A 20,965-nucleotide genomic window follows, 5' to 3' on the forward strand; every position below is an offset into this window, starting at 1 on the left:
AACAACTATGAAAATATGTATGTTGTAAAAAGCTAAGCTGCAATGCCAAATCTGGTATTTTTTTTTCTGTCTTTTTTTTTTCTCTTAGACAACATTAATCCTTAAACAAAAATGACAATTATTGATGAGTTCTTCCTTGCTCATAGCTGGGTATTCAATCAAATTTTTATGCAGGTACATGTAGAATCCACTTCCTGGTGTCAAAACCAAGTTGCACACTTACCATGTTGCACTGCATCCTTTGCCTGTGCCTTCAGCATGGTGCTAGTTTTCTCCATGGCTGGTGCGCCGGCGGTTTCTGTGGTTTCCCACTAGTAGGGTCTCCTCACCAGCAGCCAGGGGGGTCTACTGGTTATTACTGGCAGGGTGGTGGTGGTGGTGGTAGGAGGGGGCTATGGTAATGGCTGAAAGAGGGGTGCATTTTTATTACTAGAGGTGCATTTATAACATTAGAGTATCACATGCAGTGCATATAATGTGGAATCAGTGGGTTTAATTTGAGAAATAGTTCTAATTGTATTTGATGTGTAGTCCCATGGATGGCTTGTCTGAAAAACATGCATTCTTCTGAAGGAAAGAGATTTGGGGGCTGCAAATGTTGCTTCAACCAATCAATCATGTCATTATATTTGTCAACGGGCATGATCTGGAATTAAAGTGGAATTAGATATATCGCTACGGCGACTGATATGCCTCCGCCATAATGCATGGTTCTCCTAATAGGTCTATAGTACAATGTCTTGACAATGTGTGATGACAGTTTCACACAATTGGCAAAATATTAAAATGACAGGTTTGCCACAAAAGTGCTGAATGTTCACTTTCCTAGAACTAGGTTCAGTTGGATGAATGATTAAAATGTCAGAGTGCAGGTATTTGGGGAACTGATGATTTTTACTTGACTTTTGACCCTTTTATAATTTCATGCATTGAGTAATTTTCAAGGTATTGAGAAAAAGTATAATTTCAGTATCAAATGGGAAAATAGCATTATCTAAACCTGGCCTTTGACCTTTGACCTCACAGTTCCAAAGAGAATCACTGTTAGGTTGAACATGCATAAATATGTAAGTTTCATGATCTGCACTTGAGTTACTTTTGAGATATGGAGGAAAAAGTGCAATTCAACACTTTCACTTGACCTTTGACCTTTGACCTTTTGGCAAGAAACTTCCCACAGAATGTATATCGGGTAATACATGCATACATCAAGTTTTAAAAAAACAAACCTTCAGGCATTGCATAAATATAAGGAAAGTAGTGATATTTTGAGGAGTTGACCTTGACCTTTGACCCCCTGACCTTTGAACCATGACCCCCAACTTCCCTAGATAATCACTGCCCATTGGAACAAGCATACAATATACTAAGTTCCATGAAGATACCTTGAACCATTTGCGAGATATGGAGAAAAACATGAATTTTCAACCTTTTTTTCACAAAATAACCTTTGACCTTTGACCCAGTGACCTTAAAATCCAAACAAAGTATTATCCCCCAGGATATACACTCATACCAAGTTTGATGTAAAACCACCACACGGTTCTTGAGATATCGACAAAAACAAAACGGGACGGACGTACGTACGGACGGACGGACGGACGACCCGAAAACATAATGCCTCCGGCCACTTCGTTGGCGGAGGCATATTAAAAATGCTCTCATGCAATCTGTAGTATTCCAACCATTCTTACCATCACTATAAGTCTATTCTTTGATAAATTCAAATGCAAGGAAATATTGATGAATACATGAGTACACAAATCACAAAGAAAAGTTCTGCAGTGGAGTATATAATTTCAAACATTGTGACTTTAATTGGACACAACTATGAAAACATCACTCTGTCCACAAACATACCAATCACAGTTTGTACACCTCTATCACCACACTGAAAATGCCATGGCAGGTCAGTATCACAGCAGGGTAGTAATATTGTACATGATTATGGTATGAAGCCCCCAACCTCTCCCCCAGTTCTCTGCAAACACACACACACACAAAACCCCTCACCACACCACAGAAGCATCATGTCAGCTCAGTGGCTACTTCGTGGGGAAAGTATGGTATCTGTGACCAGTGTCACTGAGAATCTCACTTGCGACGACAGCTGCTTCTAATAAAGCAATCAAAACACGCTAATTGGCTAATGAAAGCAGTTGCCCTCCGCTGATGAACGTCATGCTCTGATGTCAACTACAGGCGACAAATTACCTGGTGTTACCTGCATTCTATTGAGAGATCAAACACAACTTCTCTACCACACATGCTTGGTATATTGGATGTACCTCGCTTAACTGCTGCGAAGAAATGGCTACTTTATAGGACACCATTTTCTTCATGACTGCCTTGTAGTATATGGTCCACTGCTCCAGGAATTAATAAATGGACTGCAGTGATTACATGACAGCAAACATTGTAGACTCACATCCAATGTAATTAACTTAAAATACCAGACCTCATGTGGTGGATGGTTACTGAGATTTTTTTTTTTTAATTTATTTTTTAAGGGAAAATAACAAGGGAAAATAATTCAGGGAAAAGCAATCAGCTTCGTGGCTGGGCGGCCGTATGACGATTCTGTCGTGACAGTGATTTCTGGCTCATAGTTTCCCATAACAGTATCTCTGACTGCTGTACTTAAAGGACAAGTCCACCTTCATATACATTAGGATTGAGAGAATGCAGCAATATTAGTAGAACACATCAGTGAAAGTTTGAGGAAAATCTGACAATCCGTTCAAAGGTTATGAATATTTTAGGTATCTGCGCAGTCACTGCTGGATGAGAAGACTACTACAGTGTTGGATGTCACATGCATACAACTAAATTATAAGGAAAATAAAAAGAGAATTTCACAAAACTTTACTTTTTGAATAAAGTGCACATTTCTTCGACTTGCTACTGACGTATGTTAAGGGTAATATTATTCCCCCTTGCCTTCTGAAAGAGAGAAGTCGAGAGTTCTTTTGTTATGCGAGAAAAATGGAAATATGTTGAATTTTCTTTATTCTTTCTTTATATCGTTGTACTCATGTGATATCACAAGCTTACTTAGTCTTTTCATCCAGCCGTGACTGAGCAGAAACTTTAAAAATTCATAACTTTTGAATGGATTGTCCTATTTTCCTCAAACTCTCACTGATGTGTTCTACTAATATTGCTGCATTCACTCAACCCACATGTCTATGAGGGTGAACTTGTCCTTTAAGTAAAAAGCTGGGGAACAGTTAATCAATGGACAAGTTGATTTGTGGCAGAAAAAAAAAAAAGAGATACAATTTGTATCAACAAAACATTACCGGTACTTGCATCCACTAAGTTAAAGGTTGCACCATAGGCGGCAATGAAAGCATTTCAAGATGTATAATTAGATGTTACAACAGAAGGATTGATTGTCTTTTATCGCAAGCACATCATCCACTGACACACAGACAGACAGACACACAAACACACAAATATACATACACAAATCATACCAATATCTTCAGTTCCCTTTTATAGTGGAAAGATATAATTGCTCATTTGCTTTCTCCTGAATTAGGTTAATAACAAAGACCTGCAGCAGATGACTTCACAAAGAGACTGTAGTAAAAAATGAAGCTGGCTCAGTCATGATTGCCTCCATATTGTGGGAAAAAATCTTCGTTCAACCAACATTCTGTAGCCTAAGGCAATCTACAAACTTCCTGTTTACACAGTGTGAGCAAAGCAGCATAATGTTTGCCCTCTTTCTTTAGCAAGACCGCATACAATCTCTTTGATACACTTGAGATGCATACTATCTAGCTGCCCCATTTACAATTAGCCTTAGACTGGAATGCCTTACCATGCACCAAATAAAAATAACCCTTAACATGCCATGTTTATGATTTACTTGACTCCTACGGGGAGTGTCACATTAACATTTCCTCATACAAAGCAGATTGCCATCGTATGTTAAACTTACAAGCCACATATAACGATTTATGTCTTTTGATCTTGGTGGATTACGCTGCACCCATGACTGATTCCAAAATTAGATTTTACGCGTGACTGCTCCCCAACATCCATTATTTCACTTATTTGCCAGGGCAGCCAGGCAAGATTTTTTTAAATCTATTTCATTCATTTGTTTTTTCTTTTTCTTTTTTTTTAGTTACCTACTGTAATTCACCTAAGCCTTGAAAGAAGTCTGTTGCTGGAGGATTTAGCACTGGTAAGAAACATTAATGGGCACATATTTTTTTTATGTATAGTGTCCAAAACACACACACAAAAAAACCCCAAACCTGTTACTTCTTCATTTTAAAACATTTTCCTACCACACCTTTTTACAAAGTGGAAAGTAGTGATCATGTCTAGAGATACAAGTAGATTCAGTCTGTCTGTAGGAAATTGCAGAGCATGTAAAGGATACTGTAAAACAAGGAATTTTTGTGTGCACTTTAATTTCGCTAATTTCGCAAGCGCCAAGATTCGCGAAATTAAAATGCACGCGAAAGTCCTTGTTTACACTATATGCATTGAACGCCAGTGGCACTTCGCGAAAATTTCATGCCACGAAAAAGGTTGTCGGCTCCAATTCGCGAAAAATTCATGCCGCAAATATATCATGTTTTACGGTATATCACAAACTGTTGACGAAGTATTCATATTACATTACACTACAATGGGCAGCTTCAAGGGCACTGGATAGAAAAGATTGTAAAAACATATATCTCTTTATCTCACCTAATACATTCAGAAATGCAGACTCCAGGTTGTGTGCCATCAAAACTGACCTGCACTTTTCAGATAACCTGCATGAAAAAGAGAAAGTAAAGCATTAAATTACTGAATTTTTTTTTTTTTTTTTTTTTTTTTTTTTTAATGAGAGAATTATAACTAGTTTTCTAAATGATAAGAATAGCTCATCTATAAATAGATAAACACATAAAACATTATGAAATGTCACTGCACAAAAAGCACAACATACAACACACAGAATCGCTCTTACAAATTGAAATAAAAGTAGATTACCGGAAAGTCTACTTTATGCCAACTCAAAAGAGCGACATGAATACTGACAAAGTAGCACACATAACCTACTTAATGTAGACTTATAAACTTTACCTTTAGTAGCCTTAATTTGTCATACACTGTACTTTTCAGCCTACTTAATTAATGCATTAGCTATGGAGAAGAAAATATAAGTTAACTTAGACATGAGCATGGTACCAGTAAGAGTACAGAAGAGCAGTTCTTAGTACTATCATGCTCTCATGATTGTTATTGTTGCCATTAATAATATTCAACAAGTGTCATATTATCACAACCTAGATATTTCTAGATCACAAATGAGATCGCAATTAAAGTTTTGAAAAAGACTAATTTTGCTAACCTTGCTTGACAATTGCAAGCCCAGTTCATCTGACATATAGCACTCTTAGAGAAATGGCCCATACGTTAGCTGAAACTAAAACCATGAATAAGATAAACGAAAGCTTTCTCAAAAATTCTCTTTAGTTTATTTTTCATCAAAACAGTTGTAGCAGTCTTAATCTGCAAACAGAAATCAAACTTAATGACTGCTTGAATGATTGAAGGACAACATGTTTCCAAAATATCCAACTTTTTTCCTGCATAAATTCAAAGCCGTCTTTGAGTGTAATTGGTGGAAACTGGAAGGGTTGTCCTTAACTCTTAATGTGCCACGCCCAAAACCCCTAACGTGTCAGAGGTTTTTACTTAAAGGACAAGTTCACCTTCATAAACATAAGGATTGAGAGAATGTAGCAATATTAATAGAACACATCATTGAAAGTTTGAGGAAAATCAGACAATCCGTTCAAAAGTTATGAATTTTTGAAGTTTTTGTGCAGTACCCGCTGGATGAGAAGACTACTGCAGTGTATGAATAACTTAGATGTCACATGCGTACAACAATATAAGGAAAATATAAAGAGAATTTCACAAAATTCCATCTTTTGAAAAAAGTACACATTCCCCTGACTCGTTACCGATAAATGTTATGGGTAATATTATTCCCCCTGCCTTTAGAAAGAGGCAAGTCAATTGCTCTTTTATTATGCGAAAAAAAGTGAAAATATGTTGAATGTTCTTTTATATTTTCTTTATACTGTTGTACGCATATGACTCACAAGCTGTAGTAGTCTCCTCATCCAGCGGTTCCAACACAAAAATTTAAAAAATTCATAACTTTTGCATCGATTGTCCAATTTTCCTCAAACTTTCACTGATGTGTTCTACTAATATTGTTGCATTTTCTCAATCCTTATGTTTATGAAGGTGAACTTGTCCTTTAATGCCAGAACGTTTCAAAACTGGACTGACAATGAAATTTAAAACCGCCATATCTCTGAATCTATTCACTGTTTTGAATTGAGGTCTACACAACAAGTATCAAGAAATGTTTGTGCTTTCGTGTCGTGTTGTCAGTTTGCCATAATATCTACCTGATCCTGAAATATTGCAGAAATAATTGATAAATCAAAAAATTATTAGAAATGTTTGTGTAGTATGGGAAAAAAAGAGTCAGCCGTGTTTTTTCTTCAATAGAACGCTCCCTTGACTCTGTGAGAAAGTTTTAGAGCAACATCTCCTCTTTCAAATGATTACAAAATTGCCTTCTATAATTGTATGATTTTAAAGATACTAGCAGTTTATTTTGTCTTAGCAATTTCTCTTTCCGATTCAGAAAATCATTCCAAAATCTGAGTCCTTTAGTCCCAGATCCTGTATTTGAAACTAAAGTTATTGTCCCGGGCCCTTCAAGAGTGTCTTTTGTCCACTTGAGAAGGAAGAACCTACTAATCCTTCTTTTGTCTAAGCGGACTGCGGGCGGGGTACTCTATTGAAATCGGCAGGCCTTTGTCCCCTCGCAATTCCTAGGCTAGCGTGGGGACGATTAGTGACGTTCAACAAAACAAAAGAATGAAAGACTTGACCGACGAACCTAAGCTGACCCTCTTTGAGGGACAAAATCAAAGCAGCTTCCCGCAGGAAAGCGTCCAAGCGGAACAATGCGAGTGGAACCGTGTAGACAATACACGCAGATTCGATAGCATACACACGCGTGGTTTACCAATGAGACTTTTGATCCATACACATCTCGCAGAGGGTGCGCTCGCTGCGGATTTTCCCAACGCGAAAAAAATACATTTAGCTGAAAAATCATGTATTTACTCAAAATTTTCCAATATAAGCATGCTCATATTTTTAGTGCAAACGATGGCTATGCTAATCAGCTACCAGTACATATCAGTGGCAGTTTCTTGGTGTAACACGCTCTTCTTAGTCGCCGATCGGCGACCATGGCACGTCAGGACTAAGGTCGCCGTTCGGCGACCATGGCACGTTAAGAGTTAAGAAGGATTGCATATTTAAAGGTAGGATCCATTTCAAGTTAGCCTGGCATGAAATGAAATCATGCAATATTGAAGGCAGTGTCAAATGTTGCACTATGACGACTTACTGCGACCAGCCCGAACGCTTCACGTTTCGGGCTCCCTAACTGTGAGCTGTGTGAAGGAGCGCCCCAGGGTTGCGTTCCCCAATATGTGTGGTTCCTACTGTAAACGTCAATATTTTCGCGCGATTAATTTTTCGCGCTGAGCGGCTCGAAAACGTATTCGCGGGTTCCTAAATTCGCGCTCCGCAGCAGGTTACTTTACTGTAGTACACATTCACTGCTTTCATCCAAAGCCTCTGCTACATAGCTTGCTATGCCAGCGTACGACAAGCGACGTAGCGAGCGGCTCGACTGCGAGTACAAGCACTCAAATACGTAGTACAGCTGTGACTCTAGTACCGTAGTCACGGGGGACTGTAGCATCGATGCGTGCGGTGCACACATGCATGCTACAGTACACAGCAATCTAGGGTATCGTCTCTTCGCACAGTACTAGTAGCGTAAACATGCCTGTACATTGTACTACGTAGCAGTATCATCGATGAAGCGCACACAAAATTCATCCCGTTCAAAATGTGCGTAGAAAATTGTGAAGATATATTCGCGTGTTTTTGAATTCGCGCTAGCCGAGCGTAGCGCGAAATCCGCGAAAATTAATGTACCGCGAAAATTTCCACGTTTACAGTATTCCATACAAATAGTTACTTTTAAACTTCAGATTCACTAACATTTGAAATCCAGAGAGCTGTTCCTTCAAGTAAATTTGAGTATGATAGATATGGCCTAGTAGTAGATGTGCAATATTTTATTTATATGTTTCTACATTGTAAATTAACAGCATGACAGTACAGATTACAAAGGGAATTGAAACACAGGGAAACCATTAAACATAACCTTGTTGGATGCCCTTGAATCCTTGATGTTATACCGCATAGACAGCGCATGGCCACAGCCCACAACAGAATGAGAAATATCAGGTCTAGGCCTTGGCCTTTTGCCAATGCAAAGAGGGTGGGGCCGATACATGTCATAGCAATCACACTGTAGAGCTACAAAAATGTGCTTTGAAACCTCAATACACCTACTACCGAGGCCCCCTTTTAATATCACTTTTTTTTTTAAATTCACGACATCGCGACATATTTTATGTGTACTGTAGACTCTATCCATATTAACTGTTAGTGTTAGTGTTACCGTACGTTATTGTCATTATTGGTCAGTGTGTGCACTGTAATCTTTGGTTGCCAGACTTGCACTTGGAGTCGTATAGAGGGATATATTACCTAGCATGAGGCAAAGTATTCCATAACATGGTGAACGATGATGAACAAGACATCTGTCAGTACAGTACTGTACATTGCACTAGTTAACTACAACTCTGTAGACAGATGATGAAAACAATACCATGAGTAATCGACGCTCTACTATTCTATGGTCCGACGTCCGAGGACTGTGCACTGTACTACAATACAGTTCGCATTGGTTGTGTGCTAGCGATAATCGAGAAGGCGTCTACATTAATTTTATCACGATTATAAACTAAATTTAGCTCTACTAGTGCTGTCTATCAGAACGGTCTACGGGAACGAAATGCTCTTCTGAAAAATGTGCAGAGAGACGTTAAAACACATCTTGCCTTACCCAAATACATCTGGATACCATACCGGATGATCTTCTTGCCGAAAAGGACTGTGTTGTGCAGCTCTCTTTCTCTGTTTATAGTGAAATGGTGTACTATACACTATAGTAGACTGTGTGTATGTACAACGTGTACTCCGATCCGAGGGCTCATAGAGAGTGCCCGAGTCCCCGCCCGTACGCCGCCCAGGCACCGCAGATTGAAGTTGCACTACACGCACTGGAACTACACATCTCTAGCAGACATCATTTCACTACGGTATCGTCAAAACAAAATTACAGTAATACATGTGGAAATGAGATGTGTACGAAATACGGTTTTACGAAACATTGATCGTCTCTATAACTTCTGCATCACTGGTGTGAAATCTGCAGAGACTCATGTTGAAAGAATGCAGGGGAATTGAGCGGAAACCATTTCCCCTTCATATCCATTGCGGCGCAAGTTAATTTATATGTTTATCAGTTTCTAAGTGGTGTCTTAGTATAAGTCCCTAATATATCTATAATAATTTAAATCAAACGCCGTAAATACGCCATTTAAAAATTAGTGTCTGATTAACCAATCCATCTAATTTAATTGTTTGTCTTTCTACAACAATGTACAGTTTCGCCCCAGACCCCCCACAAAAAACACACAAAAACACCACCACCACCACCACCACCACAACAACAACAACAACAACAACAACAATAACAACAACAAAACCGAATTCCTGTTACCCATTTGAGATTTTCATACTTCTTTGTTTCACGAGGTATAAACATATTAACATGCTGGTTTAATAGTGACTTATCATCTTAAATCACATCAAGAATTAGAGATGAACGATTATAATTTTGCACTTTTGTTACCAAGTCATTTTTTCCCCTTTGGCGTCGGGCACTAGATGGTGGTTTGCATCTGCTAAAGGAAGGAAGTTCCATCATTCTAGCAAGAATTGAGCCATCATTATTAAATTTTTATGAAATGAGGCCTGTAGGAGAGTGGATGATGACCAACATAACAGAGATGAAATAAAGAGGGTTTCTTGAACACTCCTCTGGTATACTTGTAGTATTTAATTGTATATATATATATATATATATATATATATATACATATATGTATATATATATATATATATATATATATATATATATATATGTATATATGATATGGGATGATGCTGATACTCGTACCATGGAGCTACCGTTAGTAGCTCCATGCTCGTACCGTACGCTTCTGTCATCTTTGGAAGAATATAATCGAGACAATAATGAGGACAGAAGATGCCGCAGGATGCCGGCTGGTGGAAGCTTCCAACCTTTGGTCTTCGTCAGCTTTATTGTCTGTTTATACGAAATGAAATAAATGTTTTGAGCATAACAGATCATATTACGGAGTAAATAACATATTCAACATTGTTCAATGTTTTGCAATTGCTGAATATGTCATGCTGAAATAGTATTTAATGTATTGTGTTCATTACTCCATTATGCATGATCTTATATATATATATATATATATATATATATATATATATATAAGGGTAGACTGGGGTAATTATGGTCCCTTTTTTAAATGTCTATTAGTACTATTATATGAAAAGTTCGATAATGCTCTATTTTTGTAAGTATATATAGTCAATGTATACCAATAAAATACAAAAGTAAGCATAAACCTGTAACGTATAACCTTTCGTTTGCACATTAATTACCATTGTGTTAACAACTTTGTGGGGCCATAATTTCCCCGTGGGTTGGTGTATTTGTGGCCCCTTTTATCATAAAGATAAAATAGATAAAATAATTCATAAAGTAAGGGTAATACACTAAGAACTATACATGAGAACATGTAAAGGAATTATTTCCTAATCATACCAAGCCTCATTTACGCATTCAGATTAATGTACTAAGTTAAGTTCATCCAAGTTTAGCTAATTCGCATATTGTCCTGGCAAGCTGGACAAAGGAAGTTAATGGTCTAAACATGATACATCATCAATTCAATCATAGTTTATTTCCAATCATCGAAAATCAAAAAACATAGTACAAGGTATACACGTGTTGAAATAATATTGTTCAAACGTTTGCAAAAGATTCATGTAATATTATATACGAGACAAATTATAGAACAACATATAACATGTACAATATTTAGGAAAAAACACTGTATCAATACTTCGTGGGCGAGTGGAAAATAAATTCGATTATGGAAAATAGTGATCCACTAAAAAGCAAAGCTTGTCGGACGTGTATCGCTAGATAAATAATGAGTAAATGATATACTATTCTATAACAATATACATGTAATTATTTTTAGATACACCGGTTGGGAAAAAAATATAGAATACCAATGCTAGTGCCCGGACACTGCTCACTGAACCACGTGTACCGGGAAAATATGACAAGGACAACACGTTCGTAAACACATTCGATTACCCACACGTACACTGTAAGACGCGAGACAGTACCGAGAGGAGAGAAGACGGTAACAATACAAGTCTACGAAGAACAAGACAGGAAAGGAAGAGGAGAGAAGAAAGAGGAGAAGTCTGCACACAGAACACGCCAAGTGCGTCGATTCCACAATATCTGACTAACTTACAAAACCAACGGCTCCAAAGGCTTTACAGATTGCTTTCAGCCCCATTTTCCTCTCTTTTGAAGCATTAGTGGCATCTGTCTTATCTTAATTATTTGAATACAAAAAAGCGTACATCAGAGTCTATGATTATTGAGGTTTTGCCTTGGATTTCGTAACATGATGACCTTGGGAGATGAGACTTTCATGAGATGTTCAAAGATAAATCACAGTAATGAACCATGTTTATTGTGATTTTAAACTACAATGTAAATCTTTGATCTTTCTTGCATCCATAGATGTTCAAAGCAAAAATAATGCTTTTATATAGGGGACCGTAATTACCCCGAAGCACATGTCTCAAACAATGGCCCTCTGTTTTCAGTATAGATTAAATTTTATATATTTTGTTTCACTATCACCTCAGACAAGGTTCATCATTATCAAGTATACAATGAAAAAGAATTTGGAAATGAATAGGAGATGTGACGCTTACCTTTCTCAAGTGGAAAATATGCACTGACAAAACAGGTCCTCCTATCAAGATGCTAATAGCTAAAGGGGGTATCTCACTGAGCGGCGAACGTTTGCGAACGTAGCGAATTTGGGAATTCGCCAGGGTTCGTAAACGGTTGCAAAAGGTTCGCTAACATTCGCAAGAAAGTTCGCAAACGGTTTTTATTGTCGCAAACAGTTTTTCTTGTCGCAAAGAAATTTTGAACATGTTCAAAATTTCTTTGCGAACCTTTGCGAATTTGTATTTTCGCTAACAGTTGCAAACATTCGCAAACATTCGCAAAACACTAGTAAGAATTCGCAAACGGTCGTAATACGGTGTCGCTAACATTTTTATATGATTCACCACTGCTAGCGAACAAGTAACCACATGGTTCCTATATAAAAGCTTCTGAAACAGACAAGGTTCCACTCTAAGAAAGTTCTTGAAGCTCTTGACATCTCCATCATGATTGTAATTGCTTCAAAAGCTTTTCATATTGACTAAGTCTGTCCTCTGCAACAAGCACTCTCTGACTCTCTTTCTTTTCTTCTTCCTTTCTTGTTTTTCTTTATTTTATTTCTCTTATGCTGCACAAATAGCTGTAGCAGCAGCCTGACAAAGCAGCTCTTCAAGGATAGCAACACCTTGAGCCTCTTCTTGGCAGAAATTTATTTCCATATCCTGGAAATCCATCTTGAACGGTTGTCACAAGAGATCTGAATTCAGTGGAAGGTTTTATGTCGTTTTATGGGTCTTACTATACACAATCGCCTGGTACTTTTCTAGGTCCAAGAACATTCGCAAAATTGTCGCAAAGGATTTGCAAACAGTTGCTAATATTTGCAAAACTGTCGCTAACATTTGCAAAATTGTCGCTAACATTTGCAAAATTGTCGCTAACATTTGCAAAATTGTCGCTAACATTTGCTAACATTCGCTAATAGTCGCCACCTGTGTTCGCAAACACTTTCGCAAACATTCGCTAAAGTGTTGCTAATTGTCGCTAAACATCGCTAAAAGTCGCTAACTGTCGCTAATGGCAGAAGCGAACTTTGATTTTTCGCAAACATTCGTCAGAAAAGTTGGCGAATCTCAAATTCGCTACGTTCGCAAACGTTCGCCGCTCAGTGAGATACCAGCTTTAATGGATGGATGTTGGGGCATAAGTGCAGAAGCGGATCTAGAGGGGGGGGGGGGGGGTTGGGGGTTGCAAACCCCCCCCCCCCCATACACACACACACACACACACACAAATCCGGGGACCATTTTTTTTTAATCTTATCTTTTTTTTTTACTTGTAATTTTATTTTTTTCTATTTGAGATTTGCCAGTGAGTATCAGTGACAAGCTGTTCATAATAAAATTATTAGGCTGACAGTGCTTATTCCAAGGTCCCCAATTCTTTGTATCTGTGTTGTCAACTGGCCTTACATTGCAGGAAAATGCAACTAAATTTTACAAATTTTCATGGGGGGTTAATTTGGCAATGACCTCTATACCAAAAATAGTGGTGTTTTAGATGCAAGAAAACGCCATTTTCACACACAAATTTTCAAAATTTCTCCCTACTGTGGGAGGGGGAAACCCCCCTCCCACACCCTCCCCCCCCCCCCTCGCTCGCTCCGCTCGCTCGGGCTCGGTCGCTACGCTCCCTCGCATATACCGCCCCACCCCCCCCCTTTATAAAAAGCTAGATCCGCCCCTGAAGTGGTAGGAAATGGTCTTCCAAATACATGTACCACAGCTAATGAGCTATTTCAACAGATAGAAGATGATGTTAGGATACATTTTGTAATTTATATGATGAGGTGCCATAATAACCCCGTGGCCACAATTACCCTAGTCTCCATTATTGCACTATTTGGTAGGCCTAACTTTATGTATCATTTTCTATACACTTAGTGAACCTTAGTGCTACCTTTATGGTTACATGCAATGATTAAAACTTGAAAGAAAGAAATGTAAACCACTCCACCGATTGAGAATTGTGAAGTCGTATCATGTCACTGAAGTCATTGCATTAGTTTTCAGCACTGAAGAGCGAGGGATAGTTTAGAGAGGGTGACAGATAACTTTTAGTGACTCAGCGCTCAATTTGGTCCTGCGGTAATGGAGTAATATTGTTCTAAAAACTGAAAGAACCTAATTTAAGCCTGAGTGTCCTTTTCTTTTGAGTAACATCAAGGGGCCTATTTCCACTTCGTTATTTAATCGCGCAGCCCGAAGAGAAACTGAAAGAAGAATACTTTATTATGCATCCAATAAACCCAGTGGGAATCGGTCATTGCTTTGTTACAGGACGCCGACATCAGACTCCCAAACAAAATGAAACCAACGTTTATTACAGCACGTATTTATATAATTATAACAATGAACATAACGTCAAGAGTAAAATGTATATGATAATTTATTTATGTACAAAACGTTTAAATCAACAACAGGAAAGAGTAAATACAAACATTTTTTTTAAAGTGATGCTTAATTTGTGTAACATGAAGGGGAAAATTGAAGTCTTAGAGTACTTCTTTGTGATAGAGAACAGCAGTCGTCCACGCGTATCTAACCTCGTGGTTTTATATCAAATTATTTGGTTTGGAGGGTATTAACAATTCGACATTGAATTGTATTACTGTACCTGTGAAATATGAAATTTATGTTTGTAAAATGAAAAGAATAATACCTCGTTTTGATTTATGTAAAGATAGTATAAGGGAATATTATGATAAAGAAAAATTTATTGCAAGAAATAATCATAAGTTGCAAGTGTTTCAGAAAAAAAAAAATGTCTGTTTAGATACCTGTTTTCTTGATATGTATTAAACATACACGCCACACCCACACATCCGCACCAGGGAGGTGGGAACGCCACCTCCCTGCACACAGACACACAGACACACACAGACACAGACACACACACACACACACACACACACACACACACACACACACACACACACACACACACACAGTATTACTTGCTCGCAAGCAATGGTTTTGAAAGTATTTTCAAACAATCAACAAAGAGAGAGAGAAGACAACATTTGGGAGACTGAGGGTATATTCTTCTTCTATAATAATATTCATATAAATACAAAATATTTTCATGAAACTATTTCCGATACTCTTGCTAAAAATAATGTGAATCTATCGGAATACATACTGTAAGCTTCTGTTTATATATACAATGAAATAATCATATACTCATAATATATAGCTCTCTGATCTTTTCATTCATGTGTCATTCATTATCTGCAGCAACAAAACAGAAATATTCACGGTGAAGTAGCTCTCAATACTTTTCTTCTTCTTGCTTATATTCACGCATCAGTTATCATGACACAGTATTACGTAAGTTAAATAAATGAGAAGGTGAAAGATGAAGTCATTGCCACGAAATGATGGAGGAGAAAGTGTCATTAGTGACTTTTAAATTGTCATTACAAATAACACCAGTTTATTGTTGTTTCCCCATACAGTTAAATGTGCGTCTGTAAGAAAAGAGTTGCATACGTGTATACCAGCAGCTTGATGCGAATTGCCTTCCACCTTAAAGGACAAGTTCACCTTCATATACATAAGGATTGAGAGAATGCAGCAATATTAGTAGAACACATCAGTGAAAGTTTGAGGAAAATCCGACAATCCGTTCAAAAGTTATGAATATTTTAAGTATCTGCGCAGTCGCTGCTGGAAGAGAAGACTACTACAGTGTGTGATGTCACATGCGTACAACTATATAAGGAATATAAAAAGAGAATTTCACAAAACTTTACTTTTTAAATAAAGTGCACATTTCTTCGACTTGCTACTGACGTATGTTAAGGGTAATATTATTCCCCCTGCCTTCTGAAAGAGAGAAGTCAGGTGTTATTTCATTATGCGAGAAAAATGGAAATATGTTGAATTTTCCTTATTCTTTCTTTATATCGTTGTACTCATGTGACATCACAAGCTATAGTAGTCTTTTCATCCAGCCTTGAGTGAGCAGAAAGTTCAAAAATTCATAACTTTTGAACGGATTGTCCGATTTTGCTCAAACTCTCACTGATGTGTTCTACTAATATTGCTGCATTCACTCAACCCACATGTCTATGAAGGTGAACTTGTCCTTTAAATATGTTTTTAGGTATAATTTCATCTACGTTTATTCGGAAATTATGAGTTTTTGAAGTATCAAACATGTTAAACGTCAGAAGATATTCCCGCTGTTTCTCCTTTTCCATTGGTAAGGAACATTATTATTTTGACAAATAATCGCAACGACTTCGCATCAGCATTACTATAATCTCATCAGTCTGTTATCATTTACCGATGTACACCTAGCTTTGCCGTGGAGAACTTGACGACGCACTCAGATTCATATTTATTTTACCAAAACTGTGCTTCATCGTTTCATTTCATTTTCATTTGGCTTGACTAGTTTGATGCTATGACCACTTATAAGGAACCAATTAATGTTTATTATGCATGCAACCACACGGGACTGATGGAATTCAGTCTCGTCAGAAGGACTAGGCAAGTGACCAACTATGATGGCACAATTCTACTACAGTACCACAGGACTCAACCCAAAGACAACGTGATTAACATGAGTCCGTATTTATCTATTTTGAGCTACAACAGTTGTAGACAGCAATATCAAGCTCGACACTAACAATGGCCCGGCGCTCCGATCCGGGGCCAGTAAAGATTGGTGTCGGGCCACCAAGTTTCAATAAAGGCTCTCTGTTGGTGGCCCGATCGGCCAACTAGAATTCAAAATGTATCGTTGTGTTTACTTTTGTTTCGGACCACAACATTGTCTTTTTCGGGCCACCAAAATTTAAGATTTAAAGATTTTAGTAACCACCGGAGAAAAAAAAGAGTTACTGTTGAGTCCAGGCTATTTGGCACTGTTATAGCTAATATTGAAATGTTGCACACTCGGTTTCCAAGACTATAGCAATCCCTATTATATTTTGTGTGTCACCATAGCATAATATTATCACTTAAAGGACATATTGGCTAATTGACACTCAAATCGGCCACTACAATTATAATGATCATTAAACGTTGAAAATTTTATAAACTATAGATCTTTACAGTTCCAACTGATCAAAGTGTCATTGATTTAGTGCACGTAGCCAACTTATTGTCCATAATGGTATCGTTTGAATCTCGTACTATTAACTTGATAACCAAACTTTGTCGCCTTAATGCGACCTGACGAATTAATTCAACATTGAAGAACAGGGAATATGAAAATTATTTCTGTTTCATACTGATTGGATGTACATGTACAACAACGTTTCCATTTTGAAAATCTGAGAATTCAAGCATACTAATATAGCCTCTGATAATGTGTAGATAAAGCTAGGATAAAGTTTGAGTTGAAACAAAATATCATCTTAATGCTGACAAATTGTGACAATAGGATATGTGAGTTAGGTGATTTGCCACTATGATAATAATTATTTCCAACAGACAGTAGAGCTGGAATCGCTCATTATAGTAAACATTGATTTTTGCTCATAAATCTCTTAATAGTGACAACATAATTCTCAAAACTTCTGTATGACGGAGTGAGTTTTTTTTTTTCTGTATGCAACAACGGTCGCCATCCTACGACTCAGTCGGTATACAAGAGTTTGAAAATTTCTGATTGAGCCATTACAGTTTTGACCAATAAATTTTGTCCGTGCTACACGGGCCTGGGGGCATTTCATGAAGCGTTTTGTTCGACAAATTTGTCGGACAAATTTGCTCTCAGCCAATCACATGCAAGGATTTCAGTAGCTTATAAAAGTTTGTCAGAAAAAGAATATACAGTGTACATCTCACAAAATGCTTCATGAAATGCCCCCTGAAAACCAATATCGTATTTTTCCATTGATATCTAACATTAATCATTCAAATTCCCATAGCCAAACAATGATGCGATAATCATTACCAGTTGCATGAAGCTAAATTGACTCTACAATATAACTACTAACGAACGCTAGATAATGACTTCTTTTGCGCTACATTAACACAGGGACAGTCAATCGTCTAAGTGTAATCATGTTTAACTCGTGCATTCTTGCCGCTGACCTCAACTCTCTATACCGGGTAGAGATCAGCGATTCTTGCACACGAAACTTGAAGCACCATCTTGATCTTAAGGAGTTTTTTTTTAATCCCTATCGTCTGCATCTCTGGCGTCGCGTCGGTGCCAAATGAAGTACATAAACTCAAATGTTTGAATTACTTGACGGTACAACATCTATAAAGACAAGGTACAGCTGTATACTTATTGATCTTAGACATCGTTGCTTTCAAGAGCGATGTGATGGGAGATGAGAGCTTTGGTTTCATTATCAAACTACGTAACTGCAGCTAATTGCAGATCGATCATTTTTTTTTTTGAAAGTAGACCCTGTTTTGTATCAACCATACGATAGCGACATATTAATGCGATATTAAATCACATAGGCCTTTATATTTCAATAAACGATTAGACAAACGTGGGTGCGTATAAACGTTATTGCCCCAACTCTCCAAGACTGTCTAAGACAAAAAGGATTTGGAGCTCTAAACTCATGCAGTATCTTACACGGTGGTTGCACCGCTCACAGGCTACGAAAAACACCAATATTCAACGACCAGGTGACAGGCGTTGAGTTGACTAGACTTTGCTTTATTCGAACGTTTTCAGTCATCACAATAAGGCCATTGATTTGGACACGACACGTGACCACTATAATATGTTTCCACGATCACGATCCGATCTCAGATTGCCACAATCAGAAAGGGGGCCAACGATTTCGACATCTTCGGCACTGCGCGGCGGTCCGTGTATCATGAGCGATATTCATCTACTTCATTTGCGCCCTCTATCGTCGAATCGTTGGCCAGCGACATCGTGATCGGGTGCTCGTCGCTGAGCCGCCTCTGTAGGATTACGGTTTGGAACGGTCTCCGGATACGTCGTCGAAAGTACAAGAAGATGGCAATGACGATGATGATGACGATGATAAATACGGCAAGAAGGATGCCCACTACAAGAGTTGGGTTATGCGGGCTCTCTAAATGGCTTACATTCCCTGTGGCGAAAATGGGATATTTTGAAGTAAAATAAAACCTTAGTCATTTTTTAAAACTACATCAGAATTGCCGTGACTGTAGCCTGTAATTGGATATCTCATTTAGCTCCTTACTTTCAACTCTGGGAGACATCCCTAAAGAGAAACAACAAATTTGTTTCTTAAATGTAATACTAAATCGTTTGCTGTGTCTAGAAACTCCCTTCCAAGTTTTCAAGACGAATTGATTACACCAGTGCAGAACCCCCATATTCGATTGAGGCACATTGAATTGTAACAAGACGAAGATAATTCACTAGTTGGATATCGATTAAATCAAAGCATATAGTTATGTCATACTTATCATGCTCGTGTTTAAGTAGAAAATAAATATCTGGCACTCCCTGCAGGAACGCCTAATTAGAAACTACCACAAGACAAGAATATTTTGCATAATTTATTTCATCTCAATTCCCAACTGAGTTAGCACTAATGTTCAAATGGAAGTTTAAATGATATATCTTCAGTCATTGACTTCATTTTCTCAATGGAAGATAGCTCTTACCTGATGCACATACTCCTTCAAGAATTGAAATATCATCGATAGCCACCGCTTCGATATCATTATCGGTCTTTTTCCGCATTCTGGCCATGAACTTTATCTGATGATTATCAAGATGAAGAAAAATGTTTATGTTATGATGTCAATCTCATTTTGCTATACAAGGTTGAAAAAATACCTTTACGAGTACCTATGGATATACAAATGTGTTTATCTCTTTCATTTCTCCCTTATAATGTTTTCAAATGATCTCAACTATTAATTACATAAGTGATTAGATATTTCGATTTCTCCAGTAGTAGGTCCCTGAAACCTCAACTGAGCGCTTAGTATGTTTCTGTTCATTATGTTATTATCGGTTTTTTTTTTAATAAATTCTCTCTATATATATAAATTCATTTGTAAGATTGCAACTGCTGTTCTACATTTTTCACATGTTTATACAAAATGTAAAGAAGCAGTTGCGACCTTGCAAATACAATTTTACAGAGGGAGAAAATTGATTTTAAAAATATTCTAGCACATCTTCACTATCTGCTCTAATAATCTCTTGATTTCAAATGTTATCATCACAACCTTTAACAATGGTAAATATTTTGACAGTTTATAATCACTAGTCTGATAAGGTGCGGTCTTGAAGAAAAGACATTACTTACTCTAAATGGATTGAATTGTTCACTGGGCAGCAGCGAAATTGACGTCCTCTTCCACTTCTTTGATGCCACCAGTGTTTGAAGAAAGTGCGATGACCCTTCGTTCCCTTCCACGATCACGTTCACTGTAATTTCGCTGCTCCCGATGAGGATGTAATTGAACTCGACGCAGTGACCGACAGTCGGCACCGACGACAAAAACGGACTCGATATATTGGTAGTGGTTCCAGGCGGTATCGGTTTGTCTCCAACGAGAATGAACACGAACGCGTCTATGAGAACGAAAAAAAAATATGAAAAGGCAAAACGTTTACACAGACATTTCCGACAACGACATCAACGATGCCGTCTGAGCTAAAATAAAAGACTTTGATACTCGCAAAAGGTATATACCGCTACTTTCCTCCCAATTGGAATAGAATGCTAAAGACACTCGGCAATCATAATGGATTTTAACTGGTTTCTGGTTTGACTATATAGCGACTGTCGTCAACAAACAACGTGTGTAAAGACAAGGACATAATTATTTTTCCTCTCCGTGGAGCCATGTTCCACTTGAATCTGTAACGTTTCCATGCCTTGATTTTCTCTTGTATTATTGTCATAACCCTTCT

At 37.7% G+C, this 20,965-nt stretch overlaps 1 protein-coding gene and 1 long non-coding RNA gene across 2 annotated transcripts in view; both read right to left on the minus strand.

Moving 5' to 3' along the window:
- Window positions 1-224: 224 nt before the first annotated feature.
- On the minus strand, window positions 225-9,110 carry LOC139742719 (uncharacterized). Its single transcript, XR_011711718.1, has 3 exons — window positions 9,035-9,110; window positions 4,714-4,781; window positions 225-404 (listed from the first exon to the last, which is right to left on the minus strand). It is a non-coding gene; the product is annotated as an uncharacterized lncRNA (long non-coding RNA).
- Window positions 9,111-18,912: 9,802 nt separating this feature from the next.
- Window positions 18,913-20,965, minus strand: part of LOC139742710 (MAM and LDL-receptor class A domain-containing protein 1-like) — a 38,152-nt gene continuing 36,099 nt past the window's right edge. Inside the window, exons 20-22 of the mRNA XM_071653237.1 lie at window positions 20,355-20,623; window positions 19,702-19,798; window positions 18,913-19,157 (exon numbers count right to left, since the gene is read on the minus strand). Of these exons, the coding sequence (XP_071509338.1) occupies window positions 18,913-19,157; window positions 19,702-19,798; window positions 20,355-20,623 (611 nt within the window). The remainder of the gene's footprint in view (window positions 19,158-19,701; window positions 19,799-20,354; window positions 20,624-20,965) is intronic.

The sequence above is a fragment of the Diadema antillarum genome, unplaced genomic scaffold (assembly GCF_040938485.1).
Source record: "Diadema antillarum isolate AM-2024a unplaced genomic scaffold, OU_Dant_1.0 seq00001016_RagTag, whole genome shotgun sequence".
Taxonomy (NCBI): Eukaryota; Metazoa; Echinodermata; class Echinoidea; order Diadematoida; family Diadematidae; genus Diadema; species Diadema antillarum.